Below are 20,208 nucleotides of genomic sequence, written 5' to 3'. Positions count from 1 at the left end.
GAACCTTTCCCAAAATCTGCCTTTGCATGTTTGGTGCTTGTTGTGCAATTGTTTTCTGGTGCTACAGCTTTCGCACAGGTTTCTTTCAAGAAGCAGCATCTGATGCTCCTGCTGGGCTCGTGCAGCTATCAGGCATGTGCAGGGATGGAAACAGGAATGTGCTGCTCCCCAGTGCAGGGCACTGCTGTATTCCCCGCCCTGGGAAGGCTGGCAGCAGGGGCAAAACACACTTCTGCCGGAGAGCCAGGTCCCTGTGTCTGTACCAAGGCAGGGCCATGGAAAAGGCTGCAGAGAGTAGAGCGAGTGGCCGGGATTTGCCTGGCTGAATGCAGATGTCTCCAGCTGAGCTACTCCACAGCAATTTTGTAACATTGCAGGACAATAGCCCATCTAGAGAGGTAGTGTATCCTACCATAGGATAGTCGTAGAATCATGGAATGGATTGAGTTGGAAGGGACCTTAAAGATCACCTTGTTCCAACCCCTCCCAGGGGCAGGGACACCTTCCACTAGACCAGCTTTCTCCAAGCCACATCCAACCTGGCCTTGAACACTTCCAGGGATGGGGCAGCCACAGCTTCTCTGAGCAACCTGTGCCAGGGCCTCACCACCCTCACAGTAAAGAATTTTTTCCTAATACTTGACTTATATTTCCCCTCTTCCAGTTTGAGCCCATTACTCCTTGTCTATCACCACAGTTCCTGATAAGTTATCATTTCCTTTGATCATCATTTCCTGATGTTTTGCCAACCTCAGCTTAACCAGGGAGTTCACTTGGATCCTGTTTGCTGCCCCTGAGATATCTCCCCTGCCTGTCTTTATTCTCCTGTTTAACCCCTCTCACCTGTTTAGATCCTGAGCTTTGCAGGACTAGACCCTTTCCCACACGGCTGGTGTGACACCTGGAGCCATGGAGCTCCCTGCTTTGGTTGCCCGGTTGCTATTGCCATTGCAAACACAGCTAATAGTCATCTGCATCCCTGGACACCCAGACAGCCTTTCCATTGGCCTGGATGGGCTTTCAGCGAAGATTGGCTCTTAAAAATGTGGGCTCCCCATGCAGGCTGCGGTAAAGACTTGCAGCAAAATAGTTAATGGTTAACAACAGCATTAGTTATTTCTCTTCTTTTCCAGTTTCCAGTCACAACAGGCTTTAGAGAAGCAGCATGGATAAACCAGCCTGGCATTTGTATATATTTTTATGTTATTTTTTTGTGCTTTAATAACCGTAATTTCAATTTTTTTAACACCTCTTCTTCCTCTTTTTCCTTTCATCATTTCAGATGACGGCCTGGTCTGGGCAGATCCACATTTCATTATGAATTTCACTGACATGTACAAAAAAAAGGCAGGCAAATAATCCAGCCCTCATCACTTCCTCAATTGACGAAGCAAAACCATCCCTTCAGCATCAGGATTCTGCAATCCAAAGGTGACCCCTTCTACCAATTTCCACTGAGACCAAAACAGAGCACCTGGGAATTAAAAATTCTACCATAGTAATCAAAATGATGGTAAATTACCATCTTGGAATTTTTTTAATCCAACATTTATTGAGATTTGTACCTATAGGATTGAAAGTAAATGTGTGTGTGAGACCCAGAAATCAGCCTGTGTCCCAGGAAGGTGCCAGCTTGGGCTGGGGGAAGAGGATCAGGAATAATATAAGTGCTATGGTAGCAGCAGGACTCTTTGGGGTGGTGTCAGGCCAGGGAAAGGGACACATCCACCAGAAGGCATACAAGGAAAGCAGGGAAAATACCTGCTGCTTATGCCCAGCTGTGCAGTTCTTAAAAGGATACTGAGAGAGGGAGGATCATTAAATGAGGGGATGTGGCTGTGGCTGGGGAAACTGTTGCTCTTGGATCGGGTCTTGAGGGCACAGTCCCCTCTATCATCCTCCATCCTTCAGGAAAATCTATGCCCAGAAGCAACAGGGCACCGCAGGAAGATGTCCTACTTGCTGGGGACTGGCAGCCTTGCTTGCTTGACAGCTGACAAAAATGACCCTAAAAGCTGCAGTAGTCACTGCTGGCTGCACATGAGAAGACCCTGACTTCTCTGCAGCCTCTGCTATGTGCCAGGTAGCCTAAAATCTGGCCAAATGTGGGGGTTTTATTAGCCTGTTTACATTTGGGAGTTATGATGTGTCTCATCTGCTGCAAGAGGTGATGGTGCCAGAGCCTCAAATGAACAAACGGGTTAGAAAACAAGGGCAGAGAGTGAATCTGCTGCTTGGTGAGGGTGGAAAGGGGTTGTTTAATTCCTGGAAGGATTAAACTGACTTGTAAAATAGCCTCATTCAGGCAGAAGCATTTGTGAGTACTGACATCTTGGGTTAACAATGCTCTTTACCAGACATTTGAGAAAGCAATTTTACACGCTGCTCTCAAGAGGTTTAAGTTGCCATAATTCATGTTCATACCTCTAACCATGAAAGGACGAAGAAAAGGTTTATTGCAGTTATGTGCTGCAATAATATTCTCACAGCTCTTTTCTCTGGATTGCTTTAAAGCTTTAGGAACTTTGGAAAGATATTTGGACACATCCTGGGATGTCTGGAGGCACTGGGGTGGTGTGTGCTCTTGGCAAATAAGGCTCACGGTTTATCCAGTCCCAAAACCCAGGGCTGACCCCAGAGCTCTGTAAATCCAGATACAAAGCCTGGGAGATGGAGAAGATCCATCCTGTTAGTTAGATAAGCCTCTCTAGTGTGGATGGATGGGTACTCGCGGCTGGCACAGAAGTGGCTAAGTCAAATGTGACTTTGGAAATGTTCTTGGAGAGCTGCTGAGTTTTTGTTGTTCCCAGTCACACTAAAAAGCAGAGGTATGGCACCACAGGGATCTGTGCACAGTTATGCTGTTCTGTGATAGAAGGCACATCAAAATCTCAAATTACCCTGGCAGTGCTGCATACAGGTCCCACTGGAACACTGTGGACCCAGAGAGTGCTGCTGCCTGAAGCCCTGTGCCTGCTGGCAGCCAGAGAATGGGCTGCAAACACTTAGCACAACCAATGCCTGAAGCATCTTTATGTATTAGGGCACTCCAGGATCTCCACTGTTTTAAATTGGGATGATTAATTGTCTCATCATGAATTCAGTTGGAAATGTGTTGGTTTTGATTCTTTCGTTGTTTGGGGACCAAAATTTCCCCTGACAAATTCTTCTGAAAAGCTGTAACACTGTCACTGCCACCCTGCCCTGGATCACTGGGGAGAACAGCTGGGGATTGAGAGGAGGAGTTAAGGAACTTTCTGCTCCACCACTGATCTGAAGTGTGCATAAGGAACCAGGCCATGGGATGACACACTGCTGTGTAGGAGACTTCAGATTCCTCTGTTGTCATTCTGTGAAACCCTTGGGAGACTCAGCACTCTCTTTCATCTGTCTTTTTTCCTTCTCCTTGGTTTCTTTGACCAGACCTCCTCCTGCTCAGCCCCACAGCACCTGCAGCCCCAAACCCACTGCCTTGCTGTTGCTCAGCTCCTCCCTAGGCTGGTCCCACAGCCCATTCCCACAGCACCTGGAGATATTGCAACCCATCACCCAACAGCACCAGGAAGCTTAAAGGAAAAGCCCTGCCACCTGCTCTGATGCATTTTGTGTTTTGGATTCCTCTGGCTATCCTGACTGCACCCAACCTCTCCTCCTTGTCAGCCCCAGCACCTCCTGAGCTGCCCCGGCATCTTTCCATTCCCAACATTGAGGTACAGTCCCCTCCTCTGGCACCAACTGATGAACAGGGTAAAAAAAAAAAGAAGAGTGGGAAGAGCAGGACTTTTCATTCTTTATTTGTCGGAACAATTTGTTCAGTGAGAAGAACAGAGCTCTTACAATGACGATGGTGCTCCAGCTGAGTTCTGCACACACAGGATCCCCACGCAAGCTCTCCACGTGCACTGAGCCTGCCAACCCCCCCCACGCTCACAGGGCGTGGGGCTCCCTCCTTGCAGAGAGCTGTTGTTGAGATGGGGGCTTGGCTGTGCGCTGTCCCTAACAGGGGGCACTTCCCGTGGGATCATAGAGTCACAGAATGGTTTGGCTAGGAAGGGACCTTAAAGATCATTTCATTCCACCCTCTGCCGTGGGCAGGGATGCCTTCACTAGACCAGGTTGCTTAGATCCCTGTCCAAACTGGCCTTGAACACTTCCAGGGAAGGGGCAGCCACAGCTTCTCTGGGCTACCCGTTCTAGGGCCTCACCACCCTCACAGGGAAGAATTTATTCCGTATATCTTGGGAAACAGGTGCTCACTGCCAACACTGATTGGCTTTTGGACACATCTCTGTGTCTGCCCCTTCCCTGCACCCCACAAGCTTCTCAATGAGGGAGAGAGAAGCACCACAACTGCTTGGGAGACTGGGTGTTGCCAGAACTCCTGGCTGCTCCAGTGGTGGGTACATATCCCTGACAAACTCAGCATGGCTGAATTAATGAACAGGCTCATCATGTGCTGAGCCATGGGAAGGACAGGGAGCAGCAGTGATCAGGGAGCCAGAGATGTTCTTGGAAGGGAAAGAAGAGTGCAGGTCAAGTGGCAGAACATAATGAACAGCAGGTATTTGAAGAGCATCACTAGGAATAATGGAATGAAGTTTTCAAGAGAAAATGCAGGTGGAAAACTAACAGCAGCTCCTCACTTGGAGCACAGAGCAGTCTCCCAAAGGACAGCACAATAACCCTGGTGTCAGGGCATTTAAAAATAGACCCAGCACACCACCAGTAAGTAATATATGGAACAAGCCTGAAGGGTCAGAGGCAGATGGATTTGTAATACACCTCTTCTGTCTCCAACTCGTACAACTCTGCAAGGCAGTGATCAGCAATGAGCAGGTCACTGCTTTTGGGCCATGCTGGCAAATGATCAGAGCAAGTGCATCCATTCCACTTGCTGCAACCTGCTCTTGCACATCAGGGGATTTGTGAGAAAAAGAACTACATGCATGTCTCTAACCTGAAAACTAATCCCACGGATAGTGTTTCCAGTACATAATAAGTGACTAGAACCAGCCAAGAATCTTAGGAGGAACAGGTTTTGTTGGGAAATATTTCCAGTCAGCAGCCACACAGGTTTGGACAAAGCCTTGCTGGGGCGTCTCAGAGGGAAGGGTATGGGAGAAGCCAGGCTTTCCTGGAGCAGCTGGGAGATGCACCAAGGGATGTCAGTGTAGCCTGGTCCCTCCTGAGCGTGGGAGCTGTGGGAGAGTAGCAGGGCACTGGACAGCCGCCCTCTCCCAGAGAAATTTTTCCCCTCTGCAGTAGGACAGACAGACTTTCCATAAAATGGGATATCTGGCCATGAGTGGATGCTGCTGGTGTGCCAGTTTTTAGGCAAAAGGGGTAGAAGGGTAGGAACAGCCAAGGCTGAGCATGAACCACTACAGCACAGCTACAGCCCTGCCTCGAGAGGCTGGTCTCAAACTGGCTGTGTCAAATGGGTCTGTGATGGATGTCTAGAGCAGAAAAAGCTGCCAGGTTAATACCTGGTTTAATAACCTCAGTGAACACACTGGTGAAAACTTGCCTGGCTGGGGATATGTCCTCCTACAAATGTAGAAACTGTAAGTTTGCTTCAGGGAGTGCTGGGAGGGCACAACCTGGGTGAGCAACTCGCACAATGTCCTGCACAAGCACAGATGCATGGAGGACATTTGGCTACAGGGACATTCCCAAGCTTATGCAGGCTGCAGCTGTCCTGCTGTCCTTCCCAACAAAGCTCTACCCAGCTTGTCCTTAGTTCTTGACAGAGCAAAATTGCACCCTCACCCTAGGGAGACTGGGGTTTCACTGCAGCCTTTTCCTCCTGCCTTGTATGCTCCCTCTGTAGGCATGTCCACATCATAGAATCATAGAATGGACACCTGCTACACCAGGTTGTTCAGAGCTCCATCCAACCTGACCTTGAACACTTCCAGGGATGAGGCATCTCGTTCAAGGCTTATCATAGAATCACAGAATGGTTTGGGTTTGAAGGGACCTTAAAGATCATCTAGTCCAACCTCTCCACCATGGACAAGGACAGCTTCCGCTAGAAGGTTACTCCTGGAAGGTGTCCCTCTCTCCTGCCCCTCTGCTCAGTCCCCTTGCACAGACACACCACACGCCCCCTCCCTCCATCCTCTCTTGGCTGAGGGTGTTTGTGGGGAGGTGGTTCATTTAGCAGCTTCACATCAAGCAGCAAGAAAATAAATAAATAAATACAATTGCACATGAGGGAAGAGGTTTGCAGCTGGAGGCCCAGGAGAGAAGGTCTGAGATGGGGCTCCCGGCACAGTTTGGTACCAGCATGTTTTGCCCAGGCCTCTGGGAGCAGCTCAGCGACCAGACATCTGCAGCTACCCAGCTGGGCATGACAGTCCACAGCTGGGGCACCACCTGCAAGTCAAAGGTGCACATTTTCCTATGGTTTTTAGTCAGTTTTTCCTACTGTTTTCTGCCTGAGATCCGTCACTCCCTCCACATCTGTGTCTTTCACTGCTTAATGAGTTTTTCCCAATCCAAGAAGCAGGAGCTGAGCATGCAGCCTGTCCATATGCTCCTTCCCACAGCTGCAGGAGAGGGACAGATGCTCTATGATGTTTTGAGGCTCAGGTGTTACAACTTGGCTCCCAAGGGTGGCTGGTCATGCTAGAATGTGACTGCTTGCAAGTGAAACAACTGTCAGGTTCCAGCCTTTCTCCTGTCTGAAGTCCAGGCATGACAGTTGCACATTTGTTGGCACAAGGAACAAACAAAGGCCAAATTGCATCTGCACTGGGCAGGACTTGCCCTGTGCCAATCCTTCTGCTTGTTTGTGAGACTCTGGGCCCCATATGATGTATATGGGCCTACAGAGAAGTAGACAGAGAAGACACCAGAAGGAGAAACAAGCACAGAGTAAGTCAAAGCAATCTTCCACACTTCTTCTCTCTTGGTCTTGGACAGATTCCTGTTTCATCTGGATCCCCAACCAGCACGCGAACAGGCATCCTGCTGGTCTCCTGACCTGACCATAAGGCAGTGACCTTGCTGTGCCTCTTCCAAATCAGACACTGGAGATGACCACGTGGTCCTGGTACTCCCCTTTTGAAAGTGCTTTCCAAGGTTGCTGTGCCCAGGAAACCTCTCTACTTTTTATCATGATTTAGACATCCCTCTCCTTCAGTTCACAGGGCTCCTGTAGCCTCTTTCCAGAGCTGGTTCCACAAGCAGTGACTCCTGCAAAGTGCCTTGGTGTCCTCCAAGGCTAGCAGAGCCTTTCCTGGTCCCCTGGTTATCTTTCACCAGCTTCTTCTTCAGGTGATGCACGATGGGCTATGGGTTAGGATGAAGACATTTGCCAAGGCAATCACTTCCCACAGCATCCCCAGGCTCAGGGAAGCAAGGCTGTGCTCCCACTCAATCTCTTCAGAGCCCTCATGAGCTCAGGATGGTGAGGAAGAGAGGTTGGTCCATTCAACTCTTGACCATTCCTGGACACCCAGGGATCTCTGTGGGATAGAGAAGAAAGAAAAAAACCATTAGTTTAGCACAGAAGAGATTGGGGTTTAAACACTTTCATGGATAAGGCAGCCACAGCTTCTCTGGGCAACCTGTGCCAGGGCCTCATCATCCTCACACTAAAGATAAATAGATACATCTCTACAAACAGGTCAGCTGCCCAGGAGATGAGAACACATTTCTTTCTACTTTTAATATCAGTGAATCTACAAAAGGGAAAAAAATGGGCTTTTCTTGATTGTGGAGATACTCAAATGACAGACTTGTCAGATGGGAAAATGGGAAATTAATCATGAGGTAAAGAAAGGAACAAGTACAGAATATGCCTGTGTTTTTAATTTTTGAAAGTGATATTTTTTAATAAGTACATGTAAAAGATTATCATCTGTGCATGTGAGAAGAAAGCAGGTTTAAAGCCAGAATGGATCTACACAAAGGAAAAAAACATATCTGTTCTTTGGGAACACAATGCCTCTCTCAGAAAAATTCTTGGTATCTAAAATGAAGTTATATTTCTTGTGCAAATAGAAGATGAAGTTCCAACATGACAGAGATAATTCACAACAGTGTTAGTTGCCAGCATCTCTTTAAAAGGACTACTCACACTCCATCTGCCTTGCAAAGTATATCCTTCCTTCCTTCCTTCCTTCCTTCCATCCACACATCCTTTTCCAAACATTCACAACCCCAGTCTGTACCTCACCTTACTGGCAAGGATTGTACTCTGCACAAAAGGAAGAAAGTCTTTCACCTTTTGTGTTTTCTCCTCCTAAAAACAGCCCCCATGGACTGCAATTAGCTCTGCAGGTGCAGCCTGTGCAGGGAAGTGTGGGCTGGGGCTGACAAGTGTTAAATACCAGGTTGAGGAGAAACTGATTTGCTAAATCAACTGGATTTAGATGATTTGAACATGTCAATCACTGCTGTTTAGTTTTCTACATGGGGCACTGTGGGCTATCAGAACCTAAAGGGATCACAACTCTATCACAGAAACATGGAATGTTTTAAGATCATCTCATTCCAACCCCTACTATGGGCAGGGATGCCTCACACTAGACCAAATTGCTCCAAGCCCTATCCAACCTGGCCTTGAACACTTTCAGGGAAGGGGCAGCCACAGCTTCTCTGGGCAACCTCTGTCAGTGCCTCACCGTCCTCACAGTAAAGAATTTCTTCCTAATATCCAGTCTAACCCTACTCTCTTACGGCCTGAAGCCATTCCACCTTGTCCTGTCACTACAATTCTTTATGACAACTGTTACCCAAAAGTCTTTCAGCTCATGATCTATTTAGAATATTGCTGAGTTTTCCTTTGTGAAATAATACCAGCTCTACCATTCCAGAGGCAACAGCCTCAGCCTCACATTCATGCAGCACAGGACCAAGGACCAGCAGTTTAACCAGGGTGGAAAGCTCTCCCCAAATATGAAGGACAGATGACGAAATCAAGTGTCTTTCTGCAGTGTGGTATGCTAAGCATGCTGGAGTTTTTCCAGAACAAGTCTGGAAACTCAGAGTGAAGCTTCTCTGCCCTTTTTCATCAGCTTGAAGCCAGAGAGCTCTTCTTCAACAATCCTACAGATGGAGCTTGTAAGCTTGCAAGAAAACAAGAACCATGCCATGAGCTCCCAGGGCAAAGCCACTTGTAAAGTTCGAATGAGAAGGAAGAGGGAATACTCTAAAATAATTGAATGTTTGCATTCAGGAAGTAGAGCCACAAAGCACAGCAAGATTATGTTTCCAACTCTGCATCCCTCAGCCACTGTGGTTTAATTGCTGCCTGTCATAACTGGAAAGAGTTTTGCTCTTTAGAGTGGTGCTGCTAAGAAACCCCATCCTTCACAGGCCAGTCCCCAAGAGCCTGGTTTAGTTCTTCCCAGGAGTACAAAGGAAGCCAATGCTTCTTGATATCTCATGACAAGGTTTTTATAATAGTGACTGTCTGGTGTTCCAAATCCAAGGCACACACAGTTTGATAGGAGAGGAAGTCCAATGTCCTCTTCCTGTTGCCCCATTGGATGAGCTTCACATTCAGGCTCTGGTTTCCATGACAATAATCACAGTTTTGTTTCACTTCTGGCAAACTCCACCACTCCCTACCAGTGAAGGCATCAGTCAAGTTGTCCACCTCTAGTGAGAACAAAATGGGTGGTAAAACTGGAGCTGTGCTCTCTTAGCTTTCACTCCATCTCCATGGGGCCACCTTCTGAGTGTGGGACAGGGAGGTCCTGTCAATGGGATCACAGAATCAGGCTGGGCTCCTGAAACCCGTGTCCTGCTCTGTGGCAGCCCCAGGTTACCTGGTGGTTCACACGGACCTTGTTTCAATCTGCTGCTTTAAAGCAGCTACACCACACATGACTGCACTTCACTGTGGGCAAACAAAGCCACTGAGAGCAAACGTGTGCTATTAAAAAAGTCTCTTATGAACAATTAAGAGATTGGCCAGATGCCAACAGAAGAGGGGTGTAAATCAGCTTGTCTCCAGTGGCATTCGTGGAGCAAGGCTGGTGGACTTTGAGGTGACAACTGGGCTCTCTAACTTCTATAAAGCAGTCACCAGAAATCCAGGCACTCTTTGCCAAAGTCTCCTTAAGCAGCAAGGTTGTTTGGGAAGCCCTACAGCTTCTAGTTTGTGTCTCCTTCTGCTTAAACCCACAGTCTGAAAGGTGAAGCCACTGCAGAGAGAGGGACTGGCATCTCTTTTATAGACTCTCAATTCTAACCATTAGAAACAAAGTGTAGGAAAATCTAGAGAAATAAGTGAGTAAGGATTAACACCCTGAATGCTACCAGCACAGGGTGCCTACAACTCTTTGTGTCCTCTTGGAGGAGAAAATTGCAGCCAGCATTCCCACCCTTACAGACCAGCTCTTGGCACCAGTTGCAAGGGCAGTTCCTCCACACACATGCCCCTCTACCTTCAGCTGGGACCAGCAGTTCCTCCATGAACTTCTGCCTGGTTTTCATCAAGATATGAGGATACTGCTGCCTTGCTCTCCATCATCACAACACAAGCCAAATGGTTGGATTCCTCCCTGTATGACACTCCTGGAATGGTGTCAGACAGTGGGACTAATCACTTTACACAGGAGCATTGTTTTATCCTTTCTTTTCATTAATGACCTACTACATGGAGCTCTTTGAGGCCCAAACTGTGGTGAAGTTACGACTCATTTTCATCAATTTGATGCCAGCAAAATCCATGGAACTGATCTCTGTTGTCATCATTGTACCCCAGAGCAAATTCTGGCCTGCTGTTCAGTAACACAGTGCTAGAACATGCTGAGCCCAAGTTCTTTTGCTCTTGTCCTGGTGTAAATCAGCAACATTCTGAAGTCAAGGAGTCTAACTCTCCTTTCCACTGCCATCAGCTGACGTCAGCGGAGCAATTTCAGATTTATGCTCGTGTCATTGAGAAAGGATTTAGACCTAATTAATTTATGCTACAGTAAAACTGATGTGCAGGGGGAACAGGGTTTGCAGCACACAGCCCTGTCCAGGCACTGATGGAAGACAGGGCCAGCTACCCAAATAGCGGCATAATCTGAAGAATCCTTATTTATGGTCTCTGAATGTGTGCGCGCACGTAGGAAAGAGGTTTGGAAGATGGCAATTAAAATAAACAGCAGATCACTTCTCCTAAACATCTGCCTTGTAAAAGCAGAAAATCAGATGTTGCCGTGGAATGCAGGCTGTTTGCTGCTCCAAGTGACACTAAGAGAGCACAGCTCGCTTGACCTCTTCCAACATTTCCTCTGCCTTGAGATCTGAATTCCTCAGGGTTCACAAGTGAAAGCATAATATTCAAAACAGAAGTTGGCTGAAGAAACCTTGCAGCCTCTGTTCTTGACCTGTGCCTGTTCACCTGTGGGAATTTCAGATTTGCTCACCAGAGAAGCACAACGGGACGGATGGACCACCCGCATCCCACAGGGTCAGGCCACATGCTTCCATCTTGTTAACTACTTACCCAGCAGGATATCACTAATTTACATTCCCTTCTTTTGTTTCATTACAGCCTTAGAAGATGTGGAAGTCTGATGATGAAATCGTTTTTGGTCATTACTCACAAGATATCCCAGGCTCAAGGACAGCCCCTCTGAAGGGTGAAGATCCGATGAGAAAGTAAAAATGACCTTTTCAGTCAATGGGAATGGACTAGTGCCCACATAGTCACAGTGGGAGTTTGAAATGCCTCCCATGGGGCATTTCCCAAGACGTCAAGGAAAGGATGAAGAGGGAATAAATTCCCACCCTGACCCTAGGCTGTAGATCAGCAGTAGATTGTCTTAGTGCTTTGCTAAGTGGTTTTGCAAATCAGGAACTTGAGTGATAGGAGAAGGGAGAGTGAACTTAAACTGAAAGACAGTAGGTTTTGATTGGATATTAGGAAGAAATTCTCTCCTGTGAGGGTGGTGAGGCCCTGGCACAGGTTGCCCAGAGAAGCTGTGGCTGCCCCTTCCCTGGAAGTGTTCAAGGCCAGGTTGGATGTGGCTTGGAGAAAGCTGGTCTAGTGGAAGGTGTCCCTGCCTATGGGAGGGAGTTGGAAATAGATGATCTGTAAGGTCTATTCCAACCCAAACCATTCTGTTATTCTGTGATTCCCTAAATCTTAGATTTGTTTCACTCCATTTGAAATGTACACTGTGGAAATCTCCATTGAGAGTTGGATTTCCAGAGCAATGGAGCCCAGTCCTCAGACCAATGTAGGTGCCTGCAAGGCAGCTGAGTAGCTCTTCCCTAAGCATCCATCAGATTCAGAGTGGAGTGAGGCAGAGGAAGATGGAATTTCACTCTATAGTCCTCCAGTACTCTAGAAAACAGAACAGTCTGTCAGCTTTGCAATGCACAGTCTCTGCATCTAAACAGGTCTCACAACCTAGTCAAGACAGGCACAGATTGTCTACAGACTCTCCCCTCTTTCCTTTCCTGTCTCTTTAATCTCTCCTTGGAAACTCTTGCTATTTTATCATGTGTCAGCAACCTGTCATCTGCCATTTGCCAACAATTCCTCCTATAACCTTTAAACAGCATATGTTAAAAGTGCAGGGTGTGAAAAGAATCCTAGGGCACAGCAAGAGGAAATGAAGCATCAGTTGCTTCTTCACAGATCAAGGTAAAAGAAGAACCTGTTAATGCATGATAAGAAGCCAAAGTGTAACATAAGGGCACAAGGAACCCCAGCGGGTACCAATCCCAGACTTAGGCTTATTTATGATCACATTTACTTAGGAGAGGAAAAAAATTCCATCTCATCCCTTTCAGTTTGCAGGAACCCAAACCTGTGTTTTAGAGCATCTCTGTACTTGTCTCTCTGATGTGATGTTCCAAGTGACACATGGTGATGCCCCTTATTTTATTACAGGGCTCTGACACAGCATCTTTCCTCCACAGAGTTCATCCACGACTCCTAGGTCACAGCCTCAGGAACGGCTGGAAGTGCCTCTGGACACTTTAAAATCTATCCATCAGCTCAGGGTTAGCATTTCTTCCCTGCCATTCTCCCCTGCACCAGTTTGTCCTCCTTCCCCATGAGCTCTCCTATGGGAGAGGATCCAGCAGCCAGTGCCACAAAGCCAAACTTGGACACAACTTTCCAGTTAGTGTCAGCTCCCCACCACACAAGCACTAAATTAACTCAACTTCTCCACTTGTTGGATCTGGTATCAAACCCATCTGAAGATCCAAGTTCTCTGTGTCCTTTATGACCACTCGAAGAACACAGATCTCCCAAGATTAGGGTATTCCTCAACTCTGCCAGGCTCTTGGTGAAGATCACTGGCTCCTACATTGGTGCAGATGTCAGTTCCATTGCTGAATCCCAAACCTGGATCTTCACTTACTTTGCTAAGAAATAATGTCCTCATCAAATTCTAGGTTTGAAGGACTACCTTTTTTTTCCTGGCAGAGGCTCACCAAAGTAACTCTGGAAAGCAGCCAGAATGCGAACAGCTGCAAAGCAACAGGCTATGTTATCCTATTTCTTTTGCCCCAGCTTTTCTAAGGGGATTGTTTGGTTTTTTTGTTGAATTTTGGGGAAGTGGGAAGGACATTGTTTGCTTTGGGGTTTTTTCAATCATTGAACAGATTGAACATTGTTCCCAACAGAGGAACAGCTCTCTTTGAAACTATTAAAACTGTAAAATCTTGCAATCTCCAGCAGGAGCTCTTGATTGTTGGAGTACTGGGAGACTTGTGCAATGCTTTTCTGGGGTTTTATGTTTGGGGTTTTTTTGGCAAATAGTGATTTTCCTCACTGTGTTTTCCTGACAATAGTGCAATGCATTAGGTCATGTGCTGCTATTACACACTCAACTCTTTGGAGTTGATAGAATTCGCTCAAATGTAGCAACTGTGAATATCAGGGCAAGTGGGAGGACTGTAGGAAGGGAAGATACTTTCTGAAGCCTTAACGGAAGACAGTTACTTTGAAGCAAATTTAAGGGCCACTGTGACAGAGATTATGCCCAGGTACCTTCCCTGCCCTGCTTTTAGATGCAAATCCTCATATGAAAATAGCAAACAATGGTCCTTTGGATGAGGAAGGGCCAGGGATCTGACAGAATTGGAATATCAGCAGGTGCCTGTGAATGCCTGGAGGGGATTCACACTAAAAGGTTCCCACATTTCAAGAAAGAAATATTTGTGGACATTTGGCTTCAAGCAATGAAAATCCTTCCCCAGATTTAGCACCATCACATGTGCAATTCAGGTCTGAACTCTGATTTCCTACAGTTGTTCCAAGGATTTCTTGGACAACTTGTAAATTGATTTTGGGTGGTCTGTTTAATTGTTTTATGCAAAATAACTTGGGGTCAGGGGAAAATGCTAAATGAATTTCTATTTTAGAAAGGCCAGTAATGTCACGGGACAGCTGCCTGGTAACACAGTGAGAGCTCAGCCAGGGTTTTGTTTCCTACCACAAAAAGCAGGGATATCCTGTGGCATGGGGAGATGCCTACACGAGAGGATCCCTCTCAGCTCAGTTGAGGGACTCCATGAGCTGGCAGCAGCCACCACAACACTCCAGTGAGAAATTGTTCTTAAAGGTCTGATTTGAAAGACCAAACACAGAAAATTTGGAGTAAAGCTGTCAAGGCTTAACAGAAACCATCATGAAGCCATCACAGAGTCCCTCAAAGCTATATGTCCCATCACAGGGTCCCTCAAGGCTATGTCCATGGTCTGCTGGTGCAAGGATCCCACAGGTAACAAGCAAAAGCAAATCTACTCCTTTTCCCTGTAAATGCCTTCCTTTTTACTGAATAAAGTGGGAAGAATGAGCTTTTCTCATGCCCAGCGTATCATTGTTAGTAAAGAGAAACTGAGCCAGAGTCAGAGATCCAATACAAAACCAGTGAGCCAGCTGGAGATAAGGGAATGGGGAAGAAATCTGGAGAATACAGATCTCTGCTTCTAGTTCACTGGCATGCATCCAAACCAGCTGTCCCGTGGCTGACCAGAGCACAGAATCTCTTTTTAGAGGAATATGGTGCATTTCCTACATTCATACACCCATAACTGGCAGTCACAGCTCCCCACACTGTTCTAACCTAAATTCTGCCTATTGAACTGAGCACTTCCAGCATGGCTGTCACCTTGAACAAGGGACAGGGACACGGGTTGAATTCAGGCCAGGAGAAACCAAGCACTGTCATCCCTCCCTTTGGAAACACAGAGACTTGACATCCCTGTTTGTGCTTTGCTGTGAGCTTTTGTGATGCTGCTGTGGTTCCCTTGAGACTCTTCCTTGGAGGAAGAGGCAGCAAGAGTGCAGAGAACACCCTCACTCCATCTCTCACATGCAGCTCTGGGGCTGCCTCTCCTCACAGGCAACATTCCCATGCAAGGCTCCAGTGAGGATGATCTCTGATCCCAAGGGCACCAGTGCAACTGCACTGGATGTGGGAAATGGCTTGTGACTGAGTCCCTTATCCTCAGGCAGCCTAAGAACCCCACACAGAGCCCAGGGAGGCTGAACAAGCTGCTCCCACCACAGTCACTAATTGCTGTGCCCTGCTGAGCCTGCTCCACACACCCTGAGCTGGTGGCTGCTGGGTTTTCCTTTCCTACTGGAAAGGAATGGAGCCTCTCCAGGGAAGGACACGGGTGGTTTGTGTCCATCCACCTCAGACACTCCTGCTGCCAAGCCCGTCTCTGCACTGCTCTACTCCTTCCTCTGTTACAACCAGAATGTGAGGTGCAGCAGCGCTGGCCCCACGTGGTGCCAGAAAGGATCTGAAGTGAGGCCAGACAGAGGAAATGGCTCCTGTGATCCTCCTTGAGAAGGAAGGAGGTTCTCCTGCCTGCAGCCTCACCATTGTGGTGTGTGGCTGGTGTTAGAGTGTGGTCCCACTGGTGGCTCGGAGGAAGGAGGAAGGAAAGGCATTGGCCTGTTTACATCAGCACAAAAGCATTTCCCTCATTTTCAAAATGGTGCATTTCATCTGCTGATCTCGAAGCAGTCGGGAAAGAAGCATTGTCTCTCCCACCCAGCAGATAAGGGGTTAGGATCTGATCCAGGGCAATTAGCCAGCCAGCACCACTAGTGACATAAATCTGGTTTCCAAATCTCCAGTCCTCAGCCAACTCTGCACAGCTCTAACATCTCCTGATGAACGTGTGAGCTAACACTGGGGCTAAGTTTATGACTAACAAGTCTAATGAGGTAATGTGAATACTAATTTAGGCTCAGAGACATCTCAAATGCCATTTTACTCACAAAAAAAAAAAACCTTTATTCTAATAAATTCCTTTCTTACCCTTAGAAGAACTTACTCTCCAAAACTGTGCATTATCCACCTGTTTGACTTCTTGGGATGTGGAAAAGAGGACAAGGGCAAGGGACAGGGCAGCAGCTGCCCATGAGGGGTGATTATGGGAGAAATTTCCAATCGATTGGATTTCCAATCACTCCGTTGCAGTTTCATATTTGACAGGACAATTCAGGCCATGGGACAGCTCAAAACCAGCTGTTACCAAATGTAACTTTGGTGATGTTTTTTAAGCATCACAGCTTGGGAAGGAAGGAGGAAATCGCCAGTTTCGGTTCCACTACCATCCTGCTGCTGCAGAGGTCTGCACCCAGAGAGGTGAAAGATCTCAGAGGCTGCCCTGGACAGACTGGTTTGTTCAGGGCCTCAGGTGCCTTTCAGCCAGACTACAGCAGGTGCTTGGGGTGAAAGGAAAGTTGCTTTGGTGAATGAGAATCGAAGCAGAAAGAGAAACTGGTGAAATGTTAATGCTCGAGCAGGGTAGGAAATGCTCTCTCTTCTCAGGAGGGGCTAAGGCTCATAAAGGTCTTTTTTAGAGCCTTAAATTCTGACAGTGTTTGACCTGTTAAGGTATTGCTGCTGCCACTGGGAAGTAAGAGATACGCTGGTGCCCCTTGGGATAGTCGAGGGAAGCTCAAAAACTTGTCACTGCCACGAACGTTAACGGTTCAGAAGGGAGCAGGCAGAGAACAAGGGAAGCAAAGGAAAAAGAGAGAAGAAAGGAAAGCCACAGGTTTCTGAAGTTCTCTTAAGACAGACTTTGGGAGCCCATACAGTTTGCTAATGTTTGGGGAAAGGCAGTTGCTTAAGTGATTCAGCACAAAGGAACCATCTGGAGACTTCGAGTCCTTCCTCTCCCGTGGCAGCAGCAACTCTGACTAGTTACAGAAATAACACAAAAGGAGTATAAACAGCATGGCCATCCCCGTGACAGCCCTTTCTCCACAGCCAGGCTGCACAATGACTGTCCTGCAGGACACACGTGGCTCTGGGGAGGTGGGTGTGGCATTAACCCTTTCTTAGCTGGCAGCATGGCAGGGGGGTTGGGACTAGATGATCTTTAAGGTTCATTCCAATCCCTTAACATTCTGTGATTCTGTGAACACCCCTGCAGACAATCCTAACCTGTATATAGCATAACAAAAAGCAGCTCCCCCCCTTTATAGGGGCTCTCAGCAGAAGTTTCTCACCTCTGCTTTCTAAGACTAAAAAGAGCCTGGAGAATCCTGAGCTGCAATGCCAGTGGCCTCCTCTCAAACAGCCAGAGTGCAATGAGGCATAAGATAAGGTTGTGAATGTAGCAGAGCCATGCAGGGCTGCAGCGCACAGCACTGAGGTCAGACCTGAGGTGGTGTGTCCCCACATGATGCTGTCTCCCATCTAAGGACAAGAGGAAAATCTTTTGAAGACTGAGCAATGTATTATGCCCCTCAGACGTTCTCTACCCGCATGCATGTGGAGTGTCTATCAGCACTCCTTCTCACCCCCTCCTCACAGTACTTCATTTATTAAAAATGAACCTATTTTTCACCTCACACAGAAATAACCTAATAGCAAACACATTCATTTCACACTGTGTATGCTGGAGTCACACAAACAACCTGAAGGAGAGTCTAAGTGGCAATTACCCCCACTCATGGTTATATCCATGTATGTCTGGAGGACACTGCTCTTGAGGAGTCCTATGGATCCATCATCCCATTAAATCAGTGACAACTATATTAGCAATGCATAATTGCAAGGGTCAGGGAGAGAGACAGAGCCTTAGCTGTCCTTGTGCAACACATCACTAACAGTTTCAAAAGCAGCTCAGGAGCTTAAGTCTCATTTCCAAAATTGCCTTGGGTAATCGTTCACTCAGGAGTAGCCGCTACTTGATGAGAGTAAGTCCAATTCTTTTTCCCTCATCCTGCTCACCCACATCAAAGGGTGAGGCACAGTGGTTTGTGCCAAAGATGACAAATACTCCCAGGGTTTACAGGGCCAAACCTGTGTGGAAAACACTCAGCCTCGCCACGGCCGAGTTCACACTACGCTTTGGTTCCCTTCATCAAAGCGAAGTGAAGCCGCCCGAGCAGGGGCTGGCACGCAGCGATGCTGATGGTATCACTGGCAGACACAACACAGCCCTGCAGTGGGCACAGCGTGAAGGCAGGGCCAGGAATCCATGGGTGGAGCAGGCATCACACCTGGGTAAACACAACCCATTTTCCCAGAGCCCAGCTTCGAGCTGGTTACTGCACCACGGGCAGGTCAGCCCTCAGGGGCTTTTCTGCTTCACTCTCTGGCAAGCACCTTCTTCAGTGAGTGAGCAAATGGTTGGCATCTGCCATGGAGGTATAAAAAGATTTCCCTGCGGGGTGGAGCTCGATATGTTGATGATCTCATGGTTTCAGTCACGGTGACCTGCTGCACTTGATGGATGCATCCCTTCCTCCAGTGCCCCTGCCCTTGCCCTCCGTCAGCAGCAGCTACTTCTGTCTTCAGCTGAGTTTTCAGCCAAGGCGGCTGGAATCACCTTGCCCACCCTTTCCAGGGCAAATCTCAGTTGCACACGACACAACAGCAAACCCTGTCCTCCTGACCCGCTCTGGGCTCAAAGTGAGACAACCCTTGCAGAAGAAAAAGCCCAGGAACTTGCAGAAATGGCAGAGGTAAAATGTTAAAGGGACACAAGATTCTAATTTCAGTCACTTATTTACTGTAATTTCCCTCCTGTTTAGGAAGATCCAAATCTTACCTAACAGCACCCTGACCCTGCTGGGAAGCCCAACTGTAACCTTAAACCCCATTTAAAAATAGGTGGTCCTAAGACTTCTGCAGGAATGAGAGCCCTGGTATTCATGAGGGGTTCAAGTAACTCGTCTGCAGCCCTCTGATGGTTTGATATGGAAGGCTTTCAGGTGTATTATATTTTAAATCAGTTGCATTGTTAAGACAGCACTGAAATCTGAAGGACTTGAACTTCTTATAGAGAGTGACCAGCAGCTATGGGACATTGTCTGATTCCTCCACATTTGGCCCTGTCATACAAGGGCTCACTACAATGACAGGAGGACAGAGTAGGGCTCAGTATCACAGAAGTTTCCAGCTGCCAGCTAAAATGGCCGATAAAGAACCTCTGATGTGCAGTTAAAGAGTGCTTTCTGTGACACAGAAATCCATCCAGAGGGGTGTGGAAATTATAACTGAACTTCTCATAAATTACTGGAAGTCAAACGTTAACAATTTCCATGTAAGGAAGATGAAAGGCGGAGCCGGTGGAATGCATACATATATTCAGCTCCATTATTCTCGCCTCAAAAAACCAGTCCAGCAGCCCTTTAATCACTCAGCAGCTCATCTCTAAGTTGTCTCTATTATTAACAACAAAGTGCTTGTTATTTCCATGGCCATCCTTTGAAGAAGCCAGGGATGGGGGTGAGGACGCCTGTGGTGAGAAACGCGGCACAGCACAGACAGGGGATGAGCAGTGGGGGCAAGGCCGCGGCGTGCCAGCTCAGGAGGAGTGATCAGAACAGAGCAGCTGTGAGCCAAGGGGCAAAACAGGGATGAAGGAGATGGTGAGACTCTTCTATCCAGGGAAAGGGTGAGCATCTTGTAATTCTGCAAATGGCAAACACAGCCTGAAAAACTTTCAGGCAACTTCTGAGCAGGATATACCTACCCATCCCTACGTTTGCACTGCAGCAGAGAAATCTTTCACAAATGCACATGACCTAACAGGTCTAGTTTCTCTTAGTAATTTTAACAAACAGTAATTGGAACTCCTGGCTGAAACCACAGGGGATTTCCTCATGCAGAGCTACAGCATGGACCTGGCTCTGCTGTTGCTATAATTAGCATGTGTACATAAAAGTACCATTATCATCCTGCGACTTCTCTGGCCCAATTTGCACTGATATTCATGATGAAATTGCCTCCTTAGCCTGGCTTCTCATATCACTCC

The 20,208-nt window shown here is 47.4% G+C and overlaps 1 protein-coding gene across 1 annotated transcript in view; it reads right to left on the bottom strand.

The window, feature by feature from the left end:
• Positions 1-7,219: 7,219 nt before the first annotated feature.
• ADRB2 (adrenoceptor beta 2) overlaps positions 7,220-20,208 on the bottom strand; it is a 29,052-nt gene continuing 16,063 nt past the window's right edge. The window contains exon 2 of the mRNA XM_027718564.2: positions 7,220-7,472. Coding sequence (XP_027574365.1) covers positions 7,438-7,472 — 35 coding nt within the window. The 3' untranslated portion in view covers positions 7,220-7,437. The remainder of the gene's footprint in view (positions 7,473-20,208) is intronic.

This window comes from Pipra filicauda, unplaced genomic scaffold, assembly GCF_003945595.2.
Source record: "Pipra filicauda isolate LSUMZ 115617 unplaced genomic scaffold, ASM394559v2 scaffold3_size10097308_pilon, whole genome shotgun sequence".
Classification (NCBI taxonomy): Eukaryota; Metazoa; Chordata; class Aves; order Passeriformes; family Pipridae; genus Pipra; species Pipra filicauda.
The sequence above is the reverse complement of the archived record's forward strand: the minus strand, read 5'-3'. Positions and strand labels throughout refer to the sequence as shown.